General features: G+C 41.9%; 2 protein-coding genes across 4 annotated transcripts; one reads left to right on the forward strand and one right to left on the reverse strand.

Moving 5' to 3' along the window:
* Positions 1–3,341: 3,341 nt before the first annotated feature.
* Positions 3,342–18,806, reverse strand: UTP15 (UTP15 small subunit processome component). 2 transcript variants are annotated; one of them, XM_083577412.1, is made up of 14 exons: positions 18,641–18,806; positions 18,427–18,576; positions 16,424–16,602; positions 15,832–15,924; positions 14,668–14,852; positions 13,810–13,988; positions 12,538–12,663; positions 11,655–11,790; positions 10,967–11,051; positions 9,818–9,967; positions 8,356–8,457; positions 6,756–6,889; positions 5,509–5,567; positions 3,342–4,200 (listed from the first exon to the last, which is right to left on the reverse strand). In XM_083577412.1, the coding sequence occupies exons 3-14, from the start codon at positions 16,511–16,513 to the stop codon at positions 4,007–4,009; spliced, it is 1,533 nt and encodes a 510-aa protein (XP_083433538.1). In that variant the 5' UTR covers positions 16,514–16,602; positions 18,427–18,576; positions 18,641–18,806; the 3' UTR covers positions 3,342–4,006. The 2 variants fall into 2 exon arrangements, with proteins under 2 accessions (XP_083433538.1, XP_083433539.1); XM_083577413.1 differs by lacking the exons at positions 18,427–18,576; positions 18,641–18,806 and adding an exon at positions 18,215–18,269 and having other exon boundaries at positions 16,424–16,634.
* Positions 18,807–18,814: 8 nt separating this feature from the next.
* ANKRA2 (ankyrin repeat family A member 2) lies at positions 18,815–27,480 on the forward strand. Of its 2 annotated transcripts, XR_014540036.1 has the most exons (10): positions 18,877–19,014; positions 20,321–20,709; positions 21,097–21,255; positions 22,041–22,106; positions 22,976–23,073; positions 23,942–24,067; positions 24,228–24,294; positions 24,389–24,469; positions 25,127–25,669; positions 25,821–27,480. XR_014540036.1 is itself a non-coding variant. In XM_083577441.1 (9 exons), exons 2-9 carry the CDS (start codon positions 20,418–20,420, stop codon positions 25,180–25,182), a joined length of 945 nt encoding a protein of 314 aa, XP_083433567.1. In that variant the 5' UTR covers positions 18,815–19,014; positions 20,321–20,417; the 3' UTR covers positions 25,183–27,480. The 2 variants fall into 2 exon arrangements, 1 of the variants encoding a protein (XP_083433567.1); XM_083577441.1 differs by having other exon boundaries at positions 18,815–19,014; positions 25,127–27,480.
* The last annotated feature ends 80 nt before the right edge of the window (positions 27,481–27,560 follow it).

Here is a 27,560-nt window from a genome sequence, read left to right on the forward strand (position 1 = left end):
GGACCTCCAGAACGAATTAAGTTCTTAACCCGAGGTACCACTGTATACCGAAGTTCTGCACCATAAATCAGTATTACTCCATGTCAAATTTTTCATCTGGAAGCAAGTTATGAAAATATTCCTGGTCACATAGATGGTGATGCATGGGAAACATCAATCTCAATAGGAGTATCTCTTGCCTTGAGCAACTTAACTAGCAGTAAGTGTATGACTCTTACGTCATTCCATTTACAATTAATTTACTTTTCTCCCTCCTACTCCATCTCAGTTTATCTTTATTAAATCTCACTCCTGTTTATCTATACTTCTGATTTCTTTGAAACATTTCTGAAGCCATTTGGATAAGACTGAATTTCTTTCCCAAAAGACTTAGCATTCTAATAAAGAATCCTATCAGATATATAAGCATCCCTTTCAAGCAGCAGGCTATTCAATTAGGTATCTTAGAGGGTCAATCAAGCAATCTATTAGTGTGGTTAGGACAGGGATGGGGAACCTGTGGCCCTCTGAGGTTACTGAACTCCATCTCCCATCAGCCCCAGCTAGCATGGCCAATGATCAGGAATGTTGGGAGCTGTGGCCCCAAAACATTTGGAGGGTCAGAGTTTCCCCATTCCTAAGCTGGGACTTTGAAAATCAAAGGAGTGAAACCAACATCATGCATCTGTATATAAGTTACTGGAAACAGACATGCCACTTAAAGTAATGCAACTTTTTTATTTTTAAAAGGCTGCACTTTTCTCTAAAAATGTATGCAGTAGATAAAATTGGTGATGGTTGTGGTTCAAAAAAACAGACCATTATAGTTTATTATCTTTAAATAAATATGAAAATTATGGATATTCATGACAGGTATCTTTTCAGACAGTGAAAGCAGTATGACTTTAACAAGGACCCCTAGTGATTGTTGGAAAGTAAGATTATCTACACATTCCTCCCCACCCACCACCCTTCTGTTTAAGCAGTACACGGGAACCAAAATGGCCTAGCTTGCAATTGTGCTCTTAACTCTCCACCCCACCAACTAAAATTGGCCCCCTTTGAGAAAGCAACTAAAGTTTTGGTGGTCGATTGCACCAATGAAAGCTTACAGGCCTCCAGAAAGAAATGATACTTTCGCAAAATAAAACATCACATTTTTAAACACGTTTCTCTGCAAGAAAACCTCAAATGAAGCTTTAAGATTGTTTGTGTGATTTATAACTGTCGTTAAGCTATAGTACTGGAACGGCTAGTCCTGGTGAATTCGCAACCAGCATGCCGAGTCCATACACAAGCTTTCCCAGTGACCCTGGAAGCATCTTGGATTTCCTTCTCTCACTGAAACTGCTTAGGTTGTATTTCACAACCACCTCTCTACATTACTGCACAATGGAGTGGGGGGGGGGGGGAGAGAGAACAGACACCACCCCTAACGAAACCAGTCACCTGATCTTTCTCCATGTTTCACTGCAAAGTCATACTTTTTAGAAGCAGTTTGAAGGTTTCCTATGAAAAGAACATAACATCCTTGTGACCCAGGACTTGAGATTCATCTGGAGGCCACCTTATTTCATAGTTGAGCTAAGAATAACTCACCTTGAAACAGGCAATTAGGCTATGTGTTAACCATATCAGGTTACTGGCACCAGAAGGCAAGGTTTCAGACTTACCAGTGAGCATTCGGTTTCTGCAGATGTGGCATGAGCACCTACAAAAAAAGGGAAGCTCTCATCTCAGGCTTCAGGCACAAGCAAGGATGGTAGCAAACACATACAAGCTCCATTAGCAAAGATACCACTGAGTTACAGCCCTTCAGTAAATAAGCAATAGACCACAGCACAATGGACAGCAAGAGCTACTTCCAGAAGCTCTATTCACATATATTCTCTAAACAGATGTATAGGTTCACATTTAGTTCTCATCAGCCCTGCCTTCTAGGGGGGAAATCCAGATACAGTGGTAGCTCAGTTAAAGAACAGCTCTGTTTACAAACTATTCAGTTTACGAACTCCGCAAAACCAGAAGTAGTGTCCCGGTTTGCAAACTTTACCTCGGTCTAAGAACGGAATCCAAATGGTCAATGGGCACTGGTGGTGGGAGGTCTCATTAGGGAAAGCGTGCTTCAGTTTAAGAATGGCTTTGGTTTAAAAACGGACTTCCGGAACGGATTAAGTTCGTAAACCTAGGTACCACTGTATTCCCCCTGCCAATGTAATTAACGAAGAAAAGCATACCAGGAAGGGATACAAATGAAGACTTTCCTTATGGCTTGCAGTTCTAGTTTGAGCAAGATCTTCTTCAATGCATTCAACCTCTGAAAAAAATCTTCCATATATAAAAAGCATGTTTTGCTTTTAGTTTGCTAACATATAACTTGCTAACAGCAGGTGATGCTGTGGTCTAAACCACTGAGCCTCTTAGCCTAGCTGATTGTAATCCATGTGACAGGTTGAGTTCCCATTGCTTTGTCCTTAGCAGTTCGAAAGCATACCAGCGCAAGAAGATAAATAGGTACCGCTGAGGTGGGAAGATAAACGGTATTTCCGTGCACTCTGGCATTCGTCACGGTGCTCCGTTGTGCCAGAAGCAGTTTAGTCACACTGGCCACATGACCCGGAAAGCTGTCTGCGGAGAAACGCCAGCTCCCTCAGCCTGAAAGTGAAATGAGCACTGCAACCCCATGGTCGAATTAGACTGGACTTAACCATCTAGGGGTCCTTTACCATTACCTTTTTAACATAAATATACTAGATTAAACCAGAACCCTGGCTAAAAGAGATGAGGACCCAGCTGGTACTAACTTGCTAGGTAGTAACTGCTTCTTATTCAGTGATCATGTGCCTCCACCAGCGTAGAACAGAAGCAGAAATAGCCTCTTCAGTTTACTAAGCTTCCAGCATCTGGATTCTTTGCACTGAAAGATGTTAAAAGTGAAGAGGCTGCTTGTTGGTGTGAAAGTTACAAGAGGTGGTCCCATTTCTGAGCCTTTTCACCTTTAAAAAGGCACACATTTTTTTCCTGATAACGATGATATTCCTATTTTGGTAAAACGAGTATATTCAGACCTTAACTTATAACTTGCTGATTTGAAGCACAATATCATGGTACAGATCAAATGTAAACTTCTTACATATTTGGCAATTATCAACATACATAGCCACCATTGGGCAATCCTGGCATCACTGTACAAAACAGACTTGTCATTTGGATTAGAAAGAGTTATGAATAATCAGAGCCCTTCGTCGACACACTGCTCCTATTCCTATGATGTGATGCGGGGGAGAAATCAACCATGTATTTAGCAAATACTCAACATGTGTTTTAATCAGTTGGAATAAATAATGTAGCCAAAGTCAGTGTTGATGTTAAAAATTTTATCCTTAGGATTTAAAGTTATTTTAAAAAAGGGAAATATATTCACCATAAGCAGCGTCAGATGCTATTTAAACATGATGTCATTTTCATATTTAACACACATAGCACGAATTCTGTTGAAAAGCTGAGAATACGCATATAGTTTTCCAACATGAAATCAGGCCTTACTGACCACCAATGGTTCCATGTGAGAAATTTAAAATCGGAAACGACGCCATCTAATTTCACTGAAACTGCCATATTTCTTTCTATTTGAATAGCTGGGTATTCCATAAATGTCTCTTCAAGAAAGCAAGGAGAAAAAGCTGAAGATACCTGAATTATCTGTCTGTGACCATATAATTGAGGGCCCAATGGGTTTGTATAAATAAAGTCCAACTTTACACAATATAGGCAGAAATATTTTAACAGTTAAATTGCTTTTGATTAAAAAAAAAACAAAAAAACCTTGTGGCAAAAAAAGATAAATCCCAAAGGGTCTTTGTTCTTCAATCACCAGTAATTTGTACCCTTCAAAAAGATACCCTGCCATTTTTCTCCTGCTTCAAAGCAATACTTTTTGGGGAGGAAAGGTATGGTGAAAATAAGAATCAAATGCAATGAACTCTCGGGTGAAGTTGTCCAGCAATGGACATTGTTCCAGTGCCCTCTATAAACCATCAGTACTGTCCTTGTCCAGTCCCATGGGCTTTTTTCTTGCCATGGTAGCAAACAGTGCATCCATCATCCCCAAGACTTCTAGTAATTCTTCTTGGAGATCAATCTCTTTTTCAATGAGATTTTGAAGTTTTAGAAATTGCCTGTCAATAACCGAGGACTGCCCAACCACAGGCATGTAGATTTCTGCAAAGGAAGAGATACAAGTTAAAATGGAACTTCCCTGCTTAATGGGGTTTATCACATCTTATAAGCCTAAAACGAGTTTCCAGCCACACCATTAAAAAGTCTAAAATCGTTTTATTGAAGACAGCAAGGTTTTGCAGGCTGGCATCTTGTATCAAATGAAAGAGGCAATGAGAAGTTTAATAAATGCAATACAAATGCTATCATCATCCTGACGGTCATTGTTTATAAAAAAAGACAATGCTTTTCCAATAAAATAAAATGGGGTCTAAAAGTGCTTTCAAAATTGTTCAATTAACAGTTACCCTTATAACTGTTATAAGCAGATATTTTATTAGTTTTGCTTTTTAGAAGGAAACCTTTTATAATTATCAACACGTTTATAAAAGTGCTTTGCTCAAGCTTCCAAAGCAGCTGGTAACGCAAGTCACAACCAGCTTTCAATTAGTCTCTGTGGAAAGCAAAAAAAAAAAGGACAGGACTGGCATGGAAGGCTTTCTATGAAAGGGCTTAAATCCAGCCACAAGCAAAACTGTGTGTGTCGACTGTAAAAGGGTCAGCTTCTCACACAGCAAACTGCCCAGTAACTATGATCTCCATCAGACCATCAAGGTGCCTCAGCCACCCAGAGATCGGGCAGGCGCCAAGTAGACTCAGCATCTTTTCAATTGGAGCACCTTGCTTTGGGCCTTCTGCTCAAAGAAGACCCCAGAGCCAATCACTTTTTACATACCAGGTGAATATCTTTTAATATACACAGGCCTTTTAAAAAAAGAAGTTTAATTATTGGTTTGCATGCAGAGGCACAACAGCATATGGACATTCATGCAAGGGGATTTCCCCATCCACTGCAGCCCTCTGAAGATGCACGGACTATGGATTCAGGGGCCCCCTGTGAAATGCCATGGGATGAAAAGTGGTGCTGCAGTGGGATCAAGGAAATAAAGATCAGGCCCCTTGCACAAGGTGTCCCCACTCAGTTTCAGCCAATTTCCTCTTTCCTACTGCAGTGCCCCTTGCCTGACCCCATGCCTTTCCCATCTTTCTTCTATAGTAGAATTCAGGATGGCACATGCAGCGATCAGACCATCTCTCATCCAGTCACTAACCAGATCCCGACCCACATCGTGCGCCTTCGGACCACAAACTTCTATTAAATTGGTTATCATGGTAGTGTAGAAAGCCTTGTACACAAAGCAAAGGCCATACAAAAGCTAGGGCATCCTTCTTTGTGAATAGAAAAAAGGGTGTCTTGGGTTACCTGGGTGTGAATCAATTCTATTAGTATTGTCAGATATTAGTACTTACCTATAATCATTTCTGCAATGTTTATCAGCACAGGAGCAAATCTTGCATCAGTCACGTGTCTGCAAGTTAATAGCCAGATGTTAGCAATTTTCACTATTGTAGAAGAAACACACTGAAGGCTATGTTCTCCGTCATAGGGAGAAGGTGCTGTAGGAAGCTGGTGGGATGCAAGTGAGAAATAGACAACAACTGCCGGCTACCAAAGTTCCTTCCCTTCCATCCTATTTCTGTTAACAAGAGAGGAAGTGAGGGTACTGCTACCAATCATATTTACCTCTCTTCTATGAGCTAGGTATTCAGAATAAGTAAGAATTAAGGATTATACCATTCCAACATCCATATTAAAGAATCACATACAGTGGTACCTTGGGTTACAGACGCTTCAGGTTACAGACTCCGCTAACCCAGAAATAGTACCTAGGTTAAGAACTTTGCTTCAGGATGAAAACAGAAATCACACAGCGGCGGCGCAGGAGGTCCCATTAGCTAAAGTGGTGCTTCAGGTTAAGAACAGTTTCAGGTTAAGAACGGACCTCCAGAACGAATTAAGTTCTTAACCCGAGGTACTAATGTACATGGAGGACTTCCACCTCTAAACAGCTAGATAGTTGGGCTTCATGAACCCAGAGGTGATGCATGAAAAGAAGAGAGCCACAACTTTCAGGCAAGGGATTTCTTTTTAAGAAGCTTGCAAATGCAATGACTTTTGAAAAGAAGGAACAGATGCCATGTGCCAGGCAGGGAAAGGAAGTCTAAAGAGTTATGGGGTTATAAAGTTGCTAAAAAGCAGGGGTAGCCAACACTATGAACTGCAGATGCTGCAGAGACTCAAACTTCTATCAGCCCCAGCTAGGATGGCCAATGACCAGGGAAAAGAGGAGCTGTTGCCCAATAACGTCTGAATAGCTCCTCCAGCTCCTCCAGTAATTCTGCCAGCTGCAGCAATCCGAAGAGGAGAGGTGAGAGCTAAAAGCAGGGGGGGCTGAATTGCATGTGCCGATCTGACCTAACTTGCTGGCTCTCTGGCTGTAGGCATCTAGTTCAGATGTGTACACAGAAGCTAAGCAGTGCTTTGCCAGGACTGGGTTCCTGTGATCATCCCACCCAAAGCTGACCTTTTCTTGTTCCACTTTGACATGGCAGAACTGTCTGAAAGCCTTGCTTTAGAAAGCAGAATGCCCAGTGCCATTTCTTCCAATTTGCAGCACAATGTTTTGGCCCAGAAAACACAATTACCGAGCAATTACCTTATCAAGAAAGAAAGGAGGACACTGAGCTGTTTTTCATCTCTCCCTGCGAGTGCGTTTTTCAAGGTTCCTCTGCGGTTTAATTCCTGAAAGACCGTGACTATAACTTCAGGTGGCTTTTTCCTCACAGAATCCTAGAAGCACAGAGCATTTAATAGCACAAGTCTGCAGCAAGGGGATTGCATGAACTTAAGCAATTCGAATCATTCCTTGTCCATAAAGAAAGGGAATGCATTCAGAATGTATCTAAAATTCATTAACGGGACAGCTCATTGGACTTCTAAGCCTCCAGTTCCTGTGTCAGTCCTTTAATAGCAAGGAGCTGCTCAAGGATCATCAAGTGAAACATCTACAACTCTGGCTTCTATTCCCAACCAAAATAAGATGTTATTTCTACAAATAGAGCCCGTGCCCAGCAGTGGTGATAAGAGTCTGTAGATTTTGGCTAGACTACAGTAGAGCTGGGGAATGTTTTTCAGCAAGAAGTCCACATTTCTTTCTGGGCAACTTTCTGAGGACCACATATGAGCGCTGGGTGAGGCCAGAGAGAAAAGTAGGCAGAGCAATGAAAAGTTTGACATGTATAGATTAGTTTTACATACTCTCATTCCTCTCCCTCTGTCCAGGAATGTGTAGCATAATCAGGGTTCCAGGACACAATCTAGCAGGCAAATACACTCAAGGACACAGGAAAGCAGACCCAGTGAAGGATGTGGCCTGGGAAGAGTCCCAGTGACAGATGGAGAGGTCTAGAGGGCCATAATCGGCCAGACAGAAAGATCTACTCTACAGTTACTCCAAGACTAGCACTTGTGAGTTTTGCTTTCTGGTATAAGTAAGTACATAAAACAGAAGAAAGCATGGCTCATCAAATATAAAAAGGCACCTGAGTATTTTTTAGTTCATTAAGGCTCAGGAGTAAACCCTACACAAATGGAGTGGGGTCCCTAAGACAGTTGGATGGCGCCTTGTACGCCTCCTTCCGACAACTCCTGCAGCAGAGCTGGTGCTAAACGTATTGCTGTGCTTTGGACCACATCAGTGAAACCAAGAGGGCGGTCTTTTTGCCTGAGCAGCCCAGGACCTCCATACACACTGCTCAGGCTTGCACCCCGGGGAGGTCACTTTGGTGCTGCTGACACAAGAGTTTGACTTCACCCCAGGAGGCACATTGCTCTCCAGACAGACGGATGCCAACAACAACAACAACAAAAATACACAACAACCTTTTCATGAGATTTTCCACTGTTGGAAGTAACATCCATGCTGTAACTATGGGCTGTATCTCACTAAACTATTGTCTGTACAGGATGACTACTGCAAACACAATGGAACAGCCTCTCCCTCTCCTCCCTCCACGTACCCCCAAATCTGATCCAGAGCTGGAGGGACCCCAGAGCAGAGGAAGGGCAAGTTCTGCTGTACTTGTGGGAGTCATTCTGCACACACAATTATTTAGTTGTACACAGCCCATGAACAATAGAAGGCCTTTGTTTATGGATCATTTTATGTCACATTCACTGGAAAGTTTTATGGTACAATAGTATAACTGAAACAGAATCATCCAATCTAAAAGGTGACTCATGTACTACTATCTTACCTCAAGTACAGCATCAAGAGCCTTAGAAACCTGGAAACTTCTCAGGAGCTTATCATATCTCTTCAAATAGGTTTTGGCAGGCCTACTGACAATGAAATCCTCCTAAAAGATGAAGGGAGAGACAATCCATTATAAAACCCACAAACCACCATCCCACCTACTTCAATATCACCTTTGTATTGTTTGCATAGTTTATCCTGCCATAGAAATGCAAAACCAGATACATTTTGTTCTTGTCAAGTTTATTTTCCCCTACACCCAGTACAGTGTTACCTCGGGTTAAGTACTTACCGTATTTTTCGCACCATAGGACGCACCGGACAATAGGACGCACCTTGTTTTAGAGGGGGGAGAACAAGGAAAAAAAATTCTTCCGCTCTCTGCCCAGCGCCCCTTCAGCGAAGCGGCAGGAGGCGCTGCGCAGAGAGTGGGAGAATTTTCCCCCTCTTGTTTTCCCGCTCTAAAACAAGGTGCCGTTTAAGGTGCATTCAGGCGGCTACCTTGGAAGGTTCCTTTCGACCTGCTCTTTGGGGCTGGCGGGGGGAAGCCCACCACCAGCCCCAAAGAGCAGGTCAGGGAGCAGCGGAAAGGCGCAGCGGAGAGGCTGCTGCCATAGTCACGCGTCACTTCTTCAGCTGGGAGAGGGTCGCAGGGCTATGGCTTCTTTAGCCCCGCACGCACTCGCCCGGCTGGAGAGGTGACGCACGGCTATAGAGGCTCCTGCCATAGCCGCGCGTCACCTCTCCAGCCGGGAGAGAGTAAGCCAGGCTTCTTTAGCCCCACGCGCGCTCTCCCGGCTGGAGAGGTGGCGCGCGGCTATAGAGGCTCCTGCCATAGCCGCGCGTCACCTCTCCAGCCGGGAGAGAGTAAGCCAGGCTTCTTTAGCCCCGCACGCGCTCTCCCGGCTGGAGAGGTGACGCGCGGCTATGGAGGCTCCTGCCATAGCCGCGCCTTACCTCTCCAGCCGGGAGAGGGTCGCGGGGCTATGGCATCTTCGCTCCATAGGACGCACACACATTTCCCCTTCATTTTTGAAGGGGAAAAGGTGCGTCCTATAGAGCGAAAAATACGGTAATTTGTTCCAGAGGTCCGTTCTTAACCTGAAACTGTTCTTAACCTGAAGCACCACTTTAGCTAACGGGGCCTCCCGCTGCCACTGCGCAATTTCTGTTCTCATCCTGAAGCAAAGATCTTAACCTGAAGCACTATTTCTGGGTTAGCGGAGTCTGTAACCTGAAGCATATGTAACCCGAGGTACCACTGTACACTAAAAGTAGGGAACGGTCTGATTCAGTATACGGCAGCTTCCTAAGTTCCTCCAACCGATCAGTCAATGAAATGTTGCAGCCTAACTAACTTCCCCTTAAGTCTTTGTTACTCAGTTTCAAAAACATGATCTGTTAATGCACCTCTTTTGCTAGTAGAAAACAGGACTTGCTCTGTGCATCCTTTCGTTCCATACCTGCTTCGGCATGTAGTTCTTTCCTTTCACAAAGGTCCTATAGGCGGGCCTTCTCCTCTGCTGCTGAAGCTCTCTTGCACCTTCATGCTTCCGGTGTTTAACATTCAGTATTCCATTTGTCATGCCTACAACTAGAGATTCATCCTCAGGCTAAAAGGAAAGAGAAACAGGCTTGCTTACCCAGAAACTGTAACCCAGACACACATTTTTAGTTCTCTGTCTTTAGTTTAAAGCTTCCCATTTACAGCAAAGAAGAATTGCCTCAGGTAATATTTATTTTATTAAGAGATATTTTTTTTTTAGCTGCCCTTCAGCAGTTAGGTATCAGGGCAGTATATAAAATAAAGAAACAATGGCTTCTAATATTCCATTCTGAGCAGAGGGCAATTGTGAAAAGACATCCTTGGAAGAATGGAATCAAGTTAAAGCCTGTCCCTAATTACCTGGCCTAGGCTACATCCACAGCACATATTTAAGGCGCTCTCATTCCATTTTAAAAGTCATAGCTTCCCTCCTGCAAAAAATCCGGGGTGCTGTACTCTGTTTAAGGGCCTCCTAACACCTCTCAGGTCCCTTAACAACAACTATAGCTCCAAGCATTCTTGGGGGTGGGGACGACTTTAAGAGGAGCAAGAGAGCTTTAAATGTATGATGGAGCTGTGACCCAGGTGAGGTTAAGCCCCAGCAACGTCTTCTAGTCTAATAATGCAATCTTATGTCCACTGCTTGAGGGATTGATGTCCACTGTGATGTCCACTGCTTGAGGGATTGAAGTGATCGGCATTGGTGCCAACAGCCTTTAACTTGCCAAATTTGATGGTTCATGTACCTATTTACAATTAAGGCGATCTAAGATGGCTTTGGGCAGTACTGTCACCTCACCTGTAATCACCTGCCTGGTGAAAACAGTATATTTGAAAGAAAAGCTGGTGTAATACATTCCAGACAGACCCCTTTCGGGCGGGGGGGGGGGTGTCCCACATTGCTTCCATACCATTATTGCAAGCACAACTGAAAGAAACCTCTTGGGGTACCTACCAATCCTACAATTCTATGAAGAAGCCAGTGTGTGACTTAGTGTGTGTCTAAGCTCAATTTTCAAACTGTCAGGTAATCATTGCTTGCCAGAAGGTTTATTTTAGTACTTACTGCCAAGGCAAGACTGAGAATGGATGCTGCATAGTTAAAGCTGTGGACGACCTTGTAGGAAGTTGTACTGTAAACCTTCACATGCCTACGAAGAGAAAAAAAAAATACAGATTTCAGAGTACTCAACAGGTTAAATATTTCATGAAAATGTGACTTGCATCCAGTTGCTGCAAAAAAAACCCCCCATATTTTAAAAATATGTGGCTAAACCCATATTTTCAAGTCGTATCTTTTAGTGAAGGGGGGGAATCCAGAAGTAGAGTAAGAATGCATGCAAGTCAATATTCTTGGAACGCTGCTAAATTGTATATCCAGCTCTACATTCTGCAGTCTGCTTGTTTATTGAATTTATAACCCACCATTCCTCCTGAGGGAGTCCAGGACAGCAAACAGATCCACAATTTAAAGACAAAAACAAAGCACAAACTTTCTGAAAACAGTTACATGTAAAAAAAAACAAAAACATTATTCCATCCAGTGATTTTCGGGTTGCTAGGAGTAGAATTCCACAAATTCCTGGGTAAAAAGGAATTTTTCTGAAATTCCCTCTGAAAGCTAATGGTGATAAAGGCACCTTTAACAAGTCACAAGACAAAACAGAAAACACACAGCTCTGTGTATGGAATTACACCTCTACACAGAAAGCTCTCTAGAAAAGCCAGTAAGAGAAACTGTGAAAAATACAAACCTGTCTAGTGAGCCGGAAAGCAGCCTCTGACCAGAGCTACTCAGACACAAACAGGTTACAGTCTTATGGTGATTTCTCAAGGACACTAGTAGCTGTCCTCCTCTAAGGAAGTCCCAGACTTTAACATAACGACCACCTTTTTTTAAGAAGAAAGGATTATTTGTACACAAATAATAAACAAGGCATTTCATAGGCATGCATGAGTACTGCCACAATTTTCCCTCTAGGCCAGGGTTTCCCAAACTTGGGTCTCCAGCTGTTTTGGGGACTACAATCCCCATCATCCCTGACCAATGGTGCTGGTAGCTGGGGATGATGGGTGGGGGAACTTGTGGCCCTCTAGATGATACTGAACTACAACTGCCATCAGCCCTAGCTAGCATGGCCACTGATCAGGGATGGTGGGAGCTGTAGCACAGCAATCTCTAGAGGACCACATATTGCCCACCCAGAACATATAATCTGATAGAAGATAAAACATCCCCTTACAGTAGGAAGCAATTGCCTCCCATATAGGCTGCATTACACACAGAGACCTACATGAACAGCAGCAAAAGGAAAGACATACATATCTCCCTCTGACAATCCAAAGTCAACCTTGCATGTTTTTTTCTTAAAAAGATGATGGGAAACCAAGATCGAAAACAGCATTTCAATATACCCTTGAAAAAAGAAAAAAGACTTAGAAGCTACTATCTAGCAAGCACAGGGCTTCAGCCACAAATGGTACAGAACCTTGCAGCAGCACACTCTTGTCACTAGGGTCTGCACTCTCTATCAATTACAAAGAGGGAAATAAGTAAGATAGATTGCAGATAGAACTAGAAACAAGCTGTATGGTTGGAAGGAGGGAGGGAGGTAAACTGCCCGTTTGATAAAATACCTGCAGTCACAAGAAGACCTCCGGAAGGAAAGAGATTAACACTCTCAACAGGCTGCCCATGTTCTATCGTCATGACGCTTTTTTCTGCCCGTGTATCAAACACTTTCACAGTATGATCATATGAACCTAGAAGGCATCCCAGAAATAAGGAAAAAGGAAGAGTTTGAGGGTTGTAACAGTTGACATCATGACTACAAGCCTACTATTTCAATGAGTCTGTACTGCATATGACTTAGCTGGATGCAACCCCAAGATTTTAACATACACAGAATATTGGAATGTTGTTCTAGGTGCAACTTCCACCCTGCCCAGACCCAAAGCACAGTGTATTATTGAAACAGCCACTGGCGTAATATAAAACATCAATGATCAACTCACATCTCGCGCCTCCACACCAAATCACACTGAAAGCAGCTGTTCTGAAGGGACACACCACTTTACCCAAGCTTGATTCCGGAAATTACTGTTAGAGTCTAAAATAAATCACTCACTAAAAAGAGTGCAGCAAACACCTGTGGGTTGTTTTCATTTGATTTGTGATTTTAATCCAAAGAAGCCATTTAGTGACTCCTCTCTCATCACCCATGTCTGGGCTGCAATATTTTTAAATGAGCCAACTACAATTATGTCTTCTTATGCAATGACTTCCACTTAGATCAAGCATGAAGAAAAGGAAACGCAAATGCAAAAAAAAAAAAGAAAATCAGCTTAATCAGAAAATCATTCTGCCTGAACAGAGCCACAAAAATTTACAAGCAAAACAATATTAAGAAGGCATTAAATTAGAGAAGCAAATGGCGGTTACAGAGCAATAGGGAAAGCAAGCCTTCTATAGCAGGAATGGGGAAACTCTTTCAGCCTGAAGGTCACATTCTTTTCTGGGCAACCTCCCAAGAGCCAAATGCCAGGGGGCCAGGGGCAAAAGTGGGCAGAGCAATAAATGTACCTTTGTGCAGAGCAGGCTAGTTGTCTCACATATACACCTCTCTGTCCTCCCAAGTGGCCATTATCAAAGTTCAAGGACATATTCCAGCCAGGCAAAAGCACTCAAGGAGGGCATGAAATGAGGCTGGTGAGGGGTGTGGCCTGACCAGATCATGTGCTGGAGGGGGGGCATAGGGAGAGAGAACCAAGGGCCAAATAGAGCAACATGAAGGGTTGCATTTGGCCTCCAGCCCTGATTCTCCAGCTCTCTTTTATGGTAAACCTGCAATATCTGCAAAGAAAGTGTGCCCAGCAGTGATACAGAGAAGTAGAAAGTGAACCACCAACCTGTTACAAAAAGATCAGCATTCAGTTTACTAGTACAGCCACATCTCACATAGTCTGTGTGCTCGTTGTAGGATACGATTTCTGATGCGGATGAAATGTCCCACACCTTTGATGTGTAATCATCTGCTCCAGATACTATTCGGAATTTATCGGATAGAAAGCCCACAACATGTACTGCTCTAAAAAGAAAGATTCAAAGTTCCCCAAATTAGTCCTTTGCAAATGTTTGGTCACATACGTGAATTTTCCATTAATCTCCAGTATTATTTATGGTGATGACGGTTACATTTATATCCCACTTTTCCTCCAAGTTCAAGGAGGCATACATGGGTCTCTGCTCCCCATTTTATCCTCACAACAAGCCTGTGAGGTAGTTTACTACTGACAAATCTCTAGAAGACCTAGACACAAAAGCTTTCACGGCAAATCCAGGAATTGGAAATCCTGAGAATTTTCTGCTGAGATGACCTTGGATGTATGATTTGATGTGACGAATTCACCAGAAAGCTAAATGAAATTTCCTGCTTTTGTACATCATGAAAAAGAAAAGTAGACATATTAAAGTGAGCTACCTGGAATGGACTGAGGTGTGAGCCAGTGTCCTTAGGTGACTAGTATTCCAGAACAGCAGGACCATAACTGACAAAGCCTTGCTCTCAAGACAAAGGCACACAAAGCTCAAGTTGGCAGGAAGGTCATCAAAGAAAAATTCAGTGCAAAATACAGGCTACAAGCTTGATGCATCGTGATTACACAAAAAGCACTCATTAAATGCATTTTCAATACCCAGTGATCTTACAGAGTGTAAAACAAATCTTTGCAGAATGGACCTGTTTTAAGTAAAATATGCTCTCTTACTTAGTATGGCCATCAAACTGTCGCAACGCTGCTCTCCCACTGGTATCAAAGAGTCGAATGATGCCCTCTTCACTGCCAGCAACCAGCAACTTCCCATCATCTCGATACGTAGCACAGTATGCTACATCTTTGAAGCGAGAGAATGTTTTGATTGGTTCTTGAGAGTATCGACCGTAAATGTGGATCTAGAACAAAATGCAATGTGTACATGGAGAGCATGAGATACAGATGCAACTGAAATACCAAGCTATCTCTTTTGCCCAATAGCAGTATTGTCGCTGGACTTCAGCCATTCATTCCATCTATTGTTAGCACAAGGCCCTTCATGGATGGAGAGGGGGAGATTTGGCGCCTCTAGGCTCTGTGCACAGAGGCTCTATGGAAGTTGAGCATGAAGTGTCAAAATTGGATGGTGATAAGGGGCAGGGTTTTCCATTAATGCAATGACAGCCCTGAAAAATTCATTCCCCACCCCCACCCCACTGGTCTGAATGGCAACCAGTTACTTACATGGGAGAAAGTAAAAGTGCAACACTCAGGAGACTATTGGATCTTGTGAACCACTTCCAGGCTATACATTTGATTTGATTTCAAATCATGCAATCATCATTGTGATGTCAGGTGATTGACAAACATGTGGTCCCACTTACCTGTCAAATTTGGCTTGCAAGGGATGGGGGAGAGATAGCAAGCTGGTCTACCAGTCAAATCCAGTCCTCCACCCCTGCTCTAAGCCACAATTTACCATTATATCCAAACCAGGTCAGACAGAGATGATATTATCATCAAGAATTAAATCTATAAATAAACTTTGCAGCTTAAGTGGTAAGTTTTCCCCCATTCTTCCATTGCCAGACATGCTTTTTTCCTTCCAGCATACGTTCCATCCATTTTCAGTTTATTTTCTAAATACCGCACATATCCCGATGCCCCAAACAATCAGGTGATCATTATCTGTATACAACAAAAAATTCAACAGGGCTTTATGAAAGCAAACAGGATACTAAAGGCCCTTTGCAGATAAAGGCAGCACATTCCTATGGTGTTACTTTCACAGCTGCAACACAAGCAGACAAAATAAGTGTGCAAGCAAACTTAGCAGAGCCCTATATAATACAAGTACAAGAAGAGGCTGTGAAAACTGGACTATATTTTAAACCTTACCCTTGATGAAGCTGTGACAGCATAGTTATATGGAGGAACTGGAGAAAAGTCTATTTTGTTCACTGCACCAAACTCCTTTATCTGAATAGGAGCCTAAAAAAAGTTAGCATAATTAACATTGTGTTCTTAAGACAGTTCCTTTAACAGAATATTTACAAAAGTGAGAGAGAAGAACATCAAAATGTTAAAATATTTATTAGATTACAAACTTTTAAAAACCATACAAAAATGTACTAGGTTTTATTTGTTTTAGTGCTATAACTCCCATATGGAATTGCATGTACATGATTTCATCTGATTATTTAATTCATGTACTCTTGATTCTTGCATAGTTGTTTCTCTGTTTCATTATAGCTGTTTTATAAAGGTTTTAATTTTTTCTTTGCACTCTAGTGTCATAACAAAGCAATATAATTGCGGCAGAGGTACATCTATTTAAAAAAACCATATATATATATATATATATATATATATATATATATAACACATATTATTCTAATATAAGGAAGTACAGAACTCTAATGCAAAGTTTCCATGCATTCTCTTTCAATCTCCAAGTCAAATTAGTGAGATTGAAACAATGTATTATTACCTTGAAATTCTTCCAGTATGAAGTATCCTTTGTTACTTTCTCACCAAGCTTTGGAAAAGACTGAACTTTAACAGGTTTGTACTCAGCCATTTTATCTTAAGTACAGTAAAAGTTCTTCAAGTAGCAAAATATAATCTTCCAGCGTTGCAAATTTCATATGGCAAAAGTAGACCAGGCTTCTGAGGAGGGGAGAACAAGAGTACACAAAACACTGAAATCTATCTATAATACTAAGCAAACATGTACTGCAAATTTTAAAGCAACTGTCATACTATTTGTTACCCTATTTTAATCCTCATCTAAAACAAGTATTTTGTTCCTCATTATACAGCTTCAATATTTGGCAGTTTTCTGTATCTAAAGCAGACTAGAATAGCTGTCTAAACCCTTCTAACGGAACTCAGTACATATCAGTATTTTGCCTCAAAAACAAAACTTATATATCCTGAACGTGTAAAGCAACAAGTGGTTTCAAAATAACTCTGAACTGTCTTAAGTTTCTCCAGGATGACAGGATCTTGTGCAAAGCAATCACAAACTGAACTGACATGAAGTCTAGGGAGTAAATGATCATAGGAGTATAGAAAGCTGCCTTATACTTAGTCAGACCACTGACATATCTAGCCAAGTACTGTCCACAGTAACTGGCATCAGCTCTTCAGAATTTCAGACCCTACCTGAAGATGCAAGAGGCTGAATCAATAACCTTATGTTTCCATGCTCTACCACTGAGCTACAGCCTTTTGATAAAACTACAGAAAAGCAAAAACTCAGAGCACTGCCATTTGAGTTTCTTAAGGGTGCAAGCAAAGTCAATATTAGCTCAATCCAAACAAAACTCTCAGTCAATGTCAGCTATTAACACCATAGTTAATAAGCATGTTTAGGACTGCAGCTTACAAAGAACTTGATGTACAAGACAGAACAACATTCCTGACTTCACAAACCAGGAATAGTCAATGTGTTGGGATACTCCAGGTATTGCTGGACTTCAGCTTTAATAATTACAATTCAGCATAGCCAAAAGAGAAGCTTTTGGAGTTATTTCTCCTCCCCCCCCCCCGAAAAAAGGTAAGTGAGGTAGAGCAGAGAGAGAGAAAGAAAGAAAGAAAGAAACACATGACACAAGTTATGTATAGCGTGGAGAAAGTAAATAGAACATTTTCTGCCTCTTTCATAATATTAGGGTCTTAGGATCACCAGATGAAGCTTATCACATGATGAAATTGGATTGGAGGTTCAGAATAGACCAAATAAAAGTACAGTGGTACCTCTGGATGCAAACGGGATCCGTTCCGGAGCCCTGTTCGCATCCTGAAGTGAACATAACACACGACTGCAGGTCGAGTTTCGCCGCTTCCGCGCATGTCATTTTCAGCGTCTGTGCATGCGCGAGCAGTGAAACCTGGAAGTAATGCGTTCCGTTACTTCCGGGTTGCCACGGAGCGCAACCCGAACATGCTTAACCTGAAGCGTATTCGCCCCGAGGTATTACTGTACTTCTTTATGTGCTGGAGATGGTTACTAGTTCAGAAAGCTATCAATAGCAATGAGCCAGAATAGCTCAACAGAATGTCCACATTCAGAGGCAGTATTCACTTAAATATCAGGATACAGTGGTACCTCGGGTTACATACGCTTCAGGTTACAGACTCTGCTAACCCAGAAATATTACCTCGGGTTAAGAACTTTGCTTCAGGATGAGAACAGAAATTGTGCTCCGGTGGCGCAGCAGCAGGCCCTATTAGCTAAGGTGATGCTTCAGGCTAAGAACAGTTTCAGGTTAAGTACGGACCTCCGGACCTGAAACTGAGGGGCAGCTTCGCCAGCCGATTTCCTGCCTCTCCTACATGTGAGAGAGACCTAAGAGGCGAGTGGGGGGTCTGATGAATGCGACTGCTCTGCAGCGATGGCACAGAGACTTTCCTCTGAGAGGAAAGTCACACGCGCGTGTTTCCTCCGGGACAAGACCTCCAGCCTTTCAACCAAGGGACTAATCTTACCTCAGAATTTGAAGATTTCTTCCTCAGCGCTTTAGAGTCACGTTGCAGCCTATGGAGGCCGCCATCACCGCGCTCAAGCTTCCGGATAGGATGCTTACGTCATGAGCAGCGCGCCGCCCCTGCCGCCAACAACGGCGCGTTGTGTGCTTCCTAGAGATAGGAAGAAAATAACACCAACTAAACTTCGGGTTCCTATCGGAAAGAGGAGAGCCGCCTGACGGTGCCCGCATTTCTGTCCTACTCAGCTCATATCATCTCGCCATCATTATAATTCATCCTGAAACCGGAATTTTATTAGGCCTTCCTTTTCCCGCCCTTAGGGACGCGGGAGGCGCTGCAGTCTAAACCACAGAGCCTAGGGCTTGCCACCTTACCTTATCTCTATGTCGGGAAAGCGGAGGGAGGAGCTTTTTGTGGTGACGTAATCATCAGTCTCCTCCTCCTCCCCCTGAACTTAAAGCGTACTCCTCGAGACTGCTTGACTTTTTCCTTCCGGGTCTAAGCGGAAGTGACGCCATGGGCCGCACCAACACAACAATAACAGCCGCGGTGGAAGATGTCAGTGAGGAACGACGCCAGACTAGGAAGGTAAAAGGGCGGAGAAGGGGAGCGGGTAGACTGGGGGTTGTGCAGACTGGAGTGCCAGTCTTGGGCTAGAGGGACCTGGGTTCAAATCCCCGCTTAGCCGCAAAGCCCTTCCCCTCTGCACCAGCATCCCGTCTCCCACCATGGCCAGTGGCAGCATCCGAGCGAGACGGAAGCGCCCTCGCCCGCACTGACCCCCAGCAGCTGCTCTGCAGGAGCAAAAGCGCCTCTCTCATACTGCACGTAGGCTAGCCCCTGCATCGTAGTAACTGTACCCATGGATTTATTCAATCCCTCTTTCGAAAGCAGTTGAAACTGATGGCCCCGCCTTGAAGCAGCAGATTCCATAAGTAAGCTCTGTGCCGTCTGAGGAAGCACGAATATAAAAAGCTGCCTTTTGCCGTGTCCGATTCCATTCGTGCTGGCAGCCTCTCTCCGCAGTCCCGTGCAGGGATCTTCTTCTGCACCTGCTGCTAGATCTTTTTTAACTGGAGTTGCCAGGGATTGGATACAAAGCGTGCGCTCTGCCATACTCAATCACGCATTTGTTTCGGTTTTCTGTCCCAAGGCTAGGAGCATCCATGATCATTCCATTAAAATCACTGAATTATGCACAATAATGCTGATGAAGCTTTAACAGTGGTTGGTGGTGAACTCCCAGTTTGGGGATCTAATCAAGCCCTCCCCGTCCCCACACAGCAAATTTTTCTGGCCCTGCACGACCCCACCAGTTTGGTAGCAATGGTAAAAAGAAATAAAGTATGCATAGCACTGGGGGTGCAAATTGTCCCCTAATCAAAAATTGAAGGCAATGTGATTTAAAGTTTTATATGCAATACAAAAAAATGTTTATCAACATTTGTGTGGCTGTTTGGGGATTTTCTTATGCACAGAAGGTAGTTCTATGATAGAGGTAAGTAGATCTGCATCTGCTGCTAGATCTGTAGGTGATTTGCAATAGATCAGCATGGATCTCTGATTCATAGTTGTTTAACAGTAGCAGCAACAAGATGACTCACCACCACTTAAATATATATTACTAAAATTAAGAGCACTTTTGTGCTGAAGGGTTGTAAACTCTCTTTTGTTCTGCTACTCAGAACAAATTGCTAGACTTTGAATTCTTTAATTCTAAGAGTAAGTTTTTTGCACCAAGTTCTGGTTAGTGGATCTTGGGATCTTGGACCACCCCTGTTCAACACAGAATAAATAATCACATCTGTTCAGAATGATGGACTTTATTGCATTTTCACTATATGTTTGTGGCATTATAGTCAATAGCATATTACTGTTTTATGTTCAATTGCAGGTGGTCGTAACCCTTGGCTGTTGAGATTTTATTTTAATATTCTCAAGAAAACTGAAGTAAAAGCCATAAGAAAACACATCATATAACTGAGATTTGAATGATGGAATCATCTACAAATCTAGATGTTGGAGCCCAGTTAATTGTGGAAGACTGTTCTGGCAGCTATAGCCTGTCTCACATGCCAGATATTAAAGTGGAGCCTCACCTCGATTCCAGTGTTGAAGAAGGACCAGCTCAGAGTGTCGCCATGGGAATGAAATTCATTTTGCCCAATAGGTTTGATATGAATGTGTGTTCTCGGTTTGTCAAATCATTGAATGAAGAAGACAGCAAAAACATTCAGGATCAAGTGAACTCTGACCTTGAAGTGGCATCTGTATTATTTAAAGGTTGTGATTTAAAACTTATCTTTAGCTTTAACTGTTACTGTTGGATAGATGGATAAACAAGAAAATGCTATATTGGCAAAAGAATGCATATGCACATATGAATATTTAACATTTTTCTTGTTCAGCAAGCATCTTCTGTATCAGCCTTTAACTGACTGCTGAGAACTTTTCTATGCCACCAGGCTTATGACAGCAATTAATAAGAATACATTTTCCCATAATGATTAGTTGATGGCCTCTGATTTTATGTTGATATTATTATATATAAATATTATTGTACACCACTTTCATTTTCTATGATATAGTGGTATATAAATCCTTTTATAAATAAAGTAAATTTGAAGAAGCTATTCTGAACACTACTTTTTTCTTGCTTTCCTCATGTAGCTGAGTGCAATATCCATACTTCTCCTTCTCCTGGAATTCAAGTAAGACATGTCTACACCCCATCAACTACGAAGCACTTTTCTCCCATAAAGCAATCAACCACATTAACTAACAAGCACAGGGGAAATGAAGTTTCTACAACCCCTTTGCTTGTAAACTGTAAGTGATTCTTCGTGGAATGGTAAATTTAAGTTTTCATTTTGGGATCCTCCATTGGGATTACTACAAGAAACTGGTATTTGCATTCACTTAGCCAGTCACCCAGTCATTTATTTATCTCTAAATTGATTAGGGGTAAGATCTCTTTAACTGAAAACAGTGACTTTGTCATTCTGGGATGCCAAGCTTTCTTTCAAAATAGAAAAGGGCTAGGCATGTTAGTATGCTGGAATAGAAAGGCAAAAGGCACCACACATAATGTCTTTGATATTCTGTTACCTAATGAACGTCAATAAATTGTAAACCAGTTCATCATTTGTACATTGAGCAAACCTGCATTATTTTTCATGCTAATCATGTTGGGGGAAAAGACATGTAAGCCTTATCCTCACCCAATGAAAATTTTATTCTTGTGCACTTCTGAAATTCCAAGTAAGGCATTGCTCCTATACTTTCAAGACTTCTCATTGTAGCCATAGGGGCTGTGTCTATCTCATTGAAAGCTGAAATTCTCAGCAAGCTGCTTTTTCTAACCCCGGTCCCACATTCTTGCCTCTTTTGAAATCAGGGTCTACACACAATCCTCCTTATTGGATGACTGTGAAGGTAAATTAATTGTAAAGTAACTTTCTGTGCCAGAAATAGTAGCAGGCTGCTTGGTTGTGTCGGCTATGTGATCATCCTCTCTGTGTTACTTTTCTCTAACAACATGCAGTCAGTATTGTAGTCCTAAATCATGGCAGCATTGCACCACAGAAGTTGATATATTTCTGCTGTTTTTGCAGCTCTTTCTGTTCACCAGCTGGCAGCTCAAGGGGAAATGCTGTATTTAGCTACACGCATAGAGCAAGGTGAGAATTTATTTTGGTCTTTTTTCTGCCAAAAAATGATCAGCTGCTAGGTTGGGATGGGTCCTGCAACTGGCCCTATTCACATTTGTGCTTTATTTCATACATTTCTGTTCTGAATTTACTGTGGAAATGGTTCTGAAATGTTTTTTGCCTCATAGATCATGAGGTCAAAACTTATATATCAGCACTGCAGAATATATATATATATGTTTTATGTTTTCTAGTCACTCTTCTTTAAGAAAAGAATCATAGTGCAAACCTGGTTTTTTTAGTGCTGTGATGCTCTGGTTATAACTCTTATCCAAGCTATCCTGTGATATTTGTTCTTTGAATTATGCAACGTTTATTGCTCATTGGCCAAACAGGCTAACGTTGAATTACGTAACAGGGCAAAGTGCATATTTCAGATAGTAGGAGGTATTTACCCTGGCCCCTTATTGTAGCAAGCCTTGTCTTCATTTTTAGGGCCTATGGCATCCAGAATTTGCTTCCAAAAGTGAGTGAAGCTGACTCATTTGTTCCTTCTCACCCACTTCCGACAGTATTCACTCCATGGCATTGCCTACTTTGCATTTCCACCGTAGCAGGGATCCACAAATTGTGTCTTGGCTTAATAGTCAGCTGTTATTTTTGTTTGCAACCAATTCCACTCCCCTGCAAGACTCAAGAGATTGGGAAAGGGTGTCTCTCACTTGAAACTGACCTTTGAAAAGGGTCAGAGGGCAGTATTCACTGCTTTTCTGCATCCCTCTTTATCCCAGCATAGTGAGTTGAGACCCAATCCCCCCAAATATTCATAATAACTTTATTCCAGCATCGCATGGAGACAACAGGAGTGAGATGGTTGATCTGTATGTTTTGTTAAATAGAAAATGTAATCAACCATACGGACGAAGAAGGCTTTACCCCTCTGATGTGGGCTGCAGCTCATGGGCAGATAGCAGTGGTAGAATTTCTGCTTCAAAATGTGAGTGAAAATACGTTTTTGGGGGCCCCCCATGCATTTGTAGTGATAGTCAACAATTGTAGTGCTCTAAATCCATCAGGAACAACGCTTATAGCCTCTGAAGGTTGTCTGAAGTCCTCTTGTGAAGCCTTACATAGATGGTAACAATGCTGCGCTATCGTTTAAATCCCAGGTTGTAATTTTCTGTCTAGACCTGGTCAACACCATGTTTTAGCCATGTTACAAAAGATTCAGAGGAGAAACACGAATGCATGATTTATGCACAAAGTCTGAAGAAAAATCAATCTGAGGGCTATTTTTTATTTTTATCTAGCGGCTGAGGATGATACCCATTTCTTCCATTTACAATTCCTGGCTGAACATATGTTGCTAACTGTTCTACCTCTACAAATCCTAGGTTCTGATACCCCATGAGCAGGGGCGTAGGAAGGGGGGTGCATACCTCGCCGTGCCGCCCCCCTGCTCCTCTGCCACTCCGGGTGCCGGAGCAGCTAGCTACGCCCCTGCCCATGGGCACTGTAACAGTCTTTCTTTCCAAAAGGCATGAATGAACAAGTCCATAAGCAATGGAACTGTTTACCAGGAACAGAGAAAAGAAGCAGTAGTTTGAGCTGCAACAAATCATGCTTAGGCTGTACATAAGGAAAAAAGAAGTGTAGGCAGCTGGTTAGTTGTACAACTTGTCCATGGAACTTTTGGAATCTCCTCTTTCCCATACAGTATAAAGAAGTAAATGGCTGATCTGAGTCCAGGGTGATTTCAGTACCTAGAATCTGGACAGTATATAATTGGACACATGGGATTCCACCATCAAGGTTTTTATTAAATCTAACCCATATCACATTTTAAACCCTGCTTTTTCTGTCAGGGTGCAGACCCACAGATTCTTGGGAAAGGGCGAGAGAGTGCACTATCACTGGCCTGCAGTAAAGGATACACAGACATTGTCAAGATGTTGCTCGACTGCGGAGTTGATGTAAATGAATATGACTGGGTAAGCCCTTTACTGGAGCTACTATTCACATTACAAACTCTTGGGTAGTAAAAGAAGCCAAAATATATGGACCCCTGTTCATATACAGCTTGTTTGGGTCACTGAACTGTGCAAATGAATTCTGATATTATTATTGTTTTCATTTCTTTTTCTTTTTCAGAATGGTGGTACACCTTTGCTCTATGCTGTGCATGGGAACCATGTAAAATGTGTCAAAATACTCTTAGGTAAGTATTATGAAGGCAGTTCTTAGCCAGTAAAGGCTGTAAGAACTGCAGGATGTTAGCAAATCAATGATTTGTTTCCTGTTGTTTTAATTAGAGCATGGTGCTGATCCTACTATAGAGACAGACTCCGGATATAATTCCATGGATCTGGCTGTAGCCCTGGGCCATCGTAGTGGTGAGTATTCAAATACTTTAGGATTTACTTTAAGGGTTGGTGCTCTTTTTTTGTATCAGCCGCTTCACCTGTTGGTGGTTCACAAAATGCAGTCTTTTACTGCTGCTTCTGGAAAGGCCTTCTTTATCACCATTTACAGCAGTGGTAGTTTATGCAGAGCTGGGGGAAGACAGCTTAGTGCTGTGCATGCATTGCACTCCCTTCCCCCGCCCCTTGATCATCTCACTGTTATCCTTCATGCTGTAGATTGATAGCTGCTTCTTTTGCTGCCTAGAACTTGGTGGGGGCAGGATAGGACTAACAAATGAGCTTGCCCCTGTATGAAGAGGCCAAGTTTCATTTCTTGGTCATGCCAGAGCAGCAACAGGGAACCAGAAGGGTCAGACTGAAATGTGGCCAACGTTCTGCAGGCCACATTCCAATGGAAGTTTTTTGCCTTTCCTTAATGTGCTCCTTTTGGCAGTGATCAGATATACCAATAGTGAATGGGGCTAATAGCATTTTACATAAACACACACACAGAGAGATTACTATTTTGGATTACTACAAACTCTATGCAATTTCAACTTTTTCAGCTCTCCTATTTACATCTCCAAAATAGGATACATCACCACTTAAGAGCTGAACTCTAATCGTGTTTTTTCCCCCCTGATTCAGTTCAACAGGTTATTGAGTCACACTTATTAACACTCCTTCAAAACATCAAAGAATAATGACATTTTCGTCCTGAGACAAGACTTCGTATGTGAAGAAAAACTGGGTTTTAGGACTGATCAACATGAAAAAGACTTGATTTTTTAAAAAATCAGTACCGTGGTCCCACCATTGTTGGAGGACGGCAGGTGGGGGAGATTCTCATTACTTTAGGCGGTCCTAGTTTGCAACCCAAACCAGGGATTTTGGCAGTGTCTGTTGGCCTGCACGTTTTAAGCAGTTATTGGTTGTGCAGATGGAAAAGTTAGCAGCACCAGAGCTGCAGTGTTGAGCGTGGCCTGCCACCAGCAAGCCTTTCCCTTGCAGCAGTGCTGCTTTATCATACCAGAAAAAGTGTACAAAATCACATGACGGGGACTGTTGTGTAAGAAACTTCCTCAGCTACATTTTTGGGCAAGAGAGTGCTTGACGCTTGGATTCAGGAAAACTTTCTGAGGCTTTGCTCAGGCAACACTTCTCTCATTGGTAAGATTTTAACATGATTCAGTTTCACGTATTTGGCTGGCGTTTGTCAAACCACATCTATCCTACTTGCAAATATTTCATGCAATATTGAATAATCTGTTTGACAAAGGAATTGGAGAGAATTTAACATCGTATAAAATAACATACCTCCTTATTCTTCATAATCTATTAGAAGTCTACTTGGAGCACTACATTAGTGCATATGCTACTGAAATGAGTCAGCTGGTGCCAGGGAATGCAGCATATGTATTAAAATTTGCAGTTAAGAACTGGCTAGGTACTCTTAGGTGAGGGTAGAAAGGCTTTCTCCCTGATTGTACTCTACAATCAGCTTGTATATCAGCCCACAGATGTAACTGTGTTACGTTATATGTATACGTTACTTGTTTGCTGGTGAATGGCAGAGAGTCGAGAGTTTCATCCCATTTGTATCCTGCTTCCTTTCTGTGCTGTCTCGTGCTTAAATACAAGGCTGCTCTACCTCTGTATTTCTGACTTTGCCACCCAAGTCATCTGAATTAGCTAGTTTACTTGGAGTTGTTCTGTAAGTAGTGAAGTTCTTTCAAGGTTATACTTCAGAATATAAGTGAGTAAATTTCCTGTTTGGATGTTTTGTTTTGTTTTGTTTTTATTTAAAAAATAAATATCTGCCAACAGTGAGAAATGTTTTTCAGTACTTTTCTCCAATATGCTGGATTTCTATGAACCAATATTTCTTTGACATGAGAGGTTTGAATCATGTCCCTTTAATTCTAAAATGGTTACGATTCCATGAAACACCTGTGTTTTCTGAGCATATAGGGCAGATCTTAAAACTATGAGTGGAGAATGTAGTCTGGTACTTTCACACAAACAAGATAAACCTTTTAACAGCCTTTCTGAAAGGCTGAGAACCACAAACTTCGACATGATCCTCTGCTACAGGTCAAGACTTATACCCAAAATGTAGACAAGTAAATGGTACTTGTCTTGCATTATGACTTTGTTATACCCAAAGAGCCAAGACGTTCAAATGGTCAATACTGTGAACTTGTGATTACTGAGAATTTTGCACAGATTACCATGAAATGCTGTATAAATGTAAATAAACCCTTCCCCTTTCACACAGTGTACCTAAAAGCTATCTGAAACAGCAATGGGACTATCTTCCGCTCCTATGCTTGCCTAAATAAGGTTGAAATGTGTAAGAGTGAACTGTAAATGTATTTAAATGAAAGTTAGGTAGTACAATGTGCTCAAAGCCTAAGAGCTAGAATAATAATTAAAACAAATATTTATTTCCAAGTAAAAGTGTTTCAGACTTAGTATAAGGCAGATTGTGAACAGGGCATCCTTTTGTGGTTACAACTGATGAAAACGAGCTTGCTACCATGTTTGCCGTATCTCTGTCGCATATTACACGGAACCATTATTCTTCAGTTAAAGAACAAAAAAAAACCCTGTAGAAGTAACAATGTTTTATTATAAAGTTAAAAGCATTTAGCATCTGTTTAAAATGCATGTTTCCAGTAATGAAAATAAACATTTTTCTCTGAGGGGTAATTGTGCAATACTGAACATGCAATAGGTTCCCTGTTCTCAAGAATCTGATTAGCCAAAGCAGACTATTTAAATTCCTCCATTTCCCCCCCCCCCCATGGACCTATGCAAGTGTACCCCTCTATAAATGATGTCTTTGATGCACTATGTATTAGGATGTGTCTACCAAGTTTTTGCTCAAGCTGCTCAGCTAAACTATTGTTTTGATCTTGTAAAGTTGTCTTAGGTGTTATTACCTATTTTGAGAGTTGCAAGTTCTTCATATAGTGCAAATAAACTGTTTTTAAATGAAATTGTTTACCTTGATTTCTTCTTGAGCATGCTAAATGAAAAACACACACCGTTTTTCCTCTGTAACTGTCAATGGTTGCAT

The sequence above is a fragment of the Podarcis filfolensis genome, assembly GCF_964270895.1.
Source record: "Podarcis filfolensis genome assembly, chromosome: 11".
In the NCBI taxonomy this organism is placed as follows: domain Eukaryota; kingdom Metazoa; phylum Chordata; class Lepidosauria; order Squamata; family Lacertidae; genus Podarcis; species Podarcis filfolensis.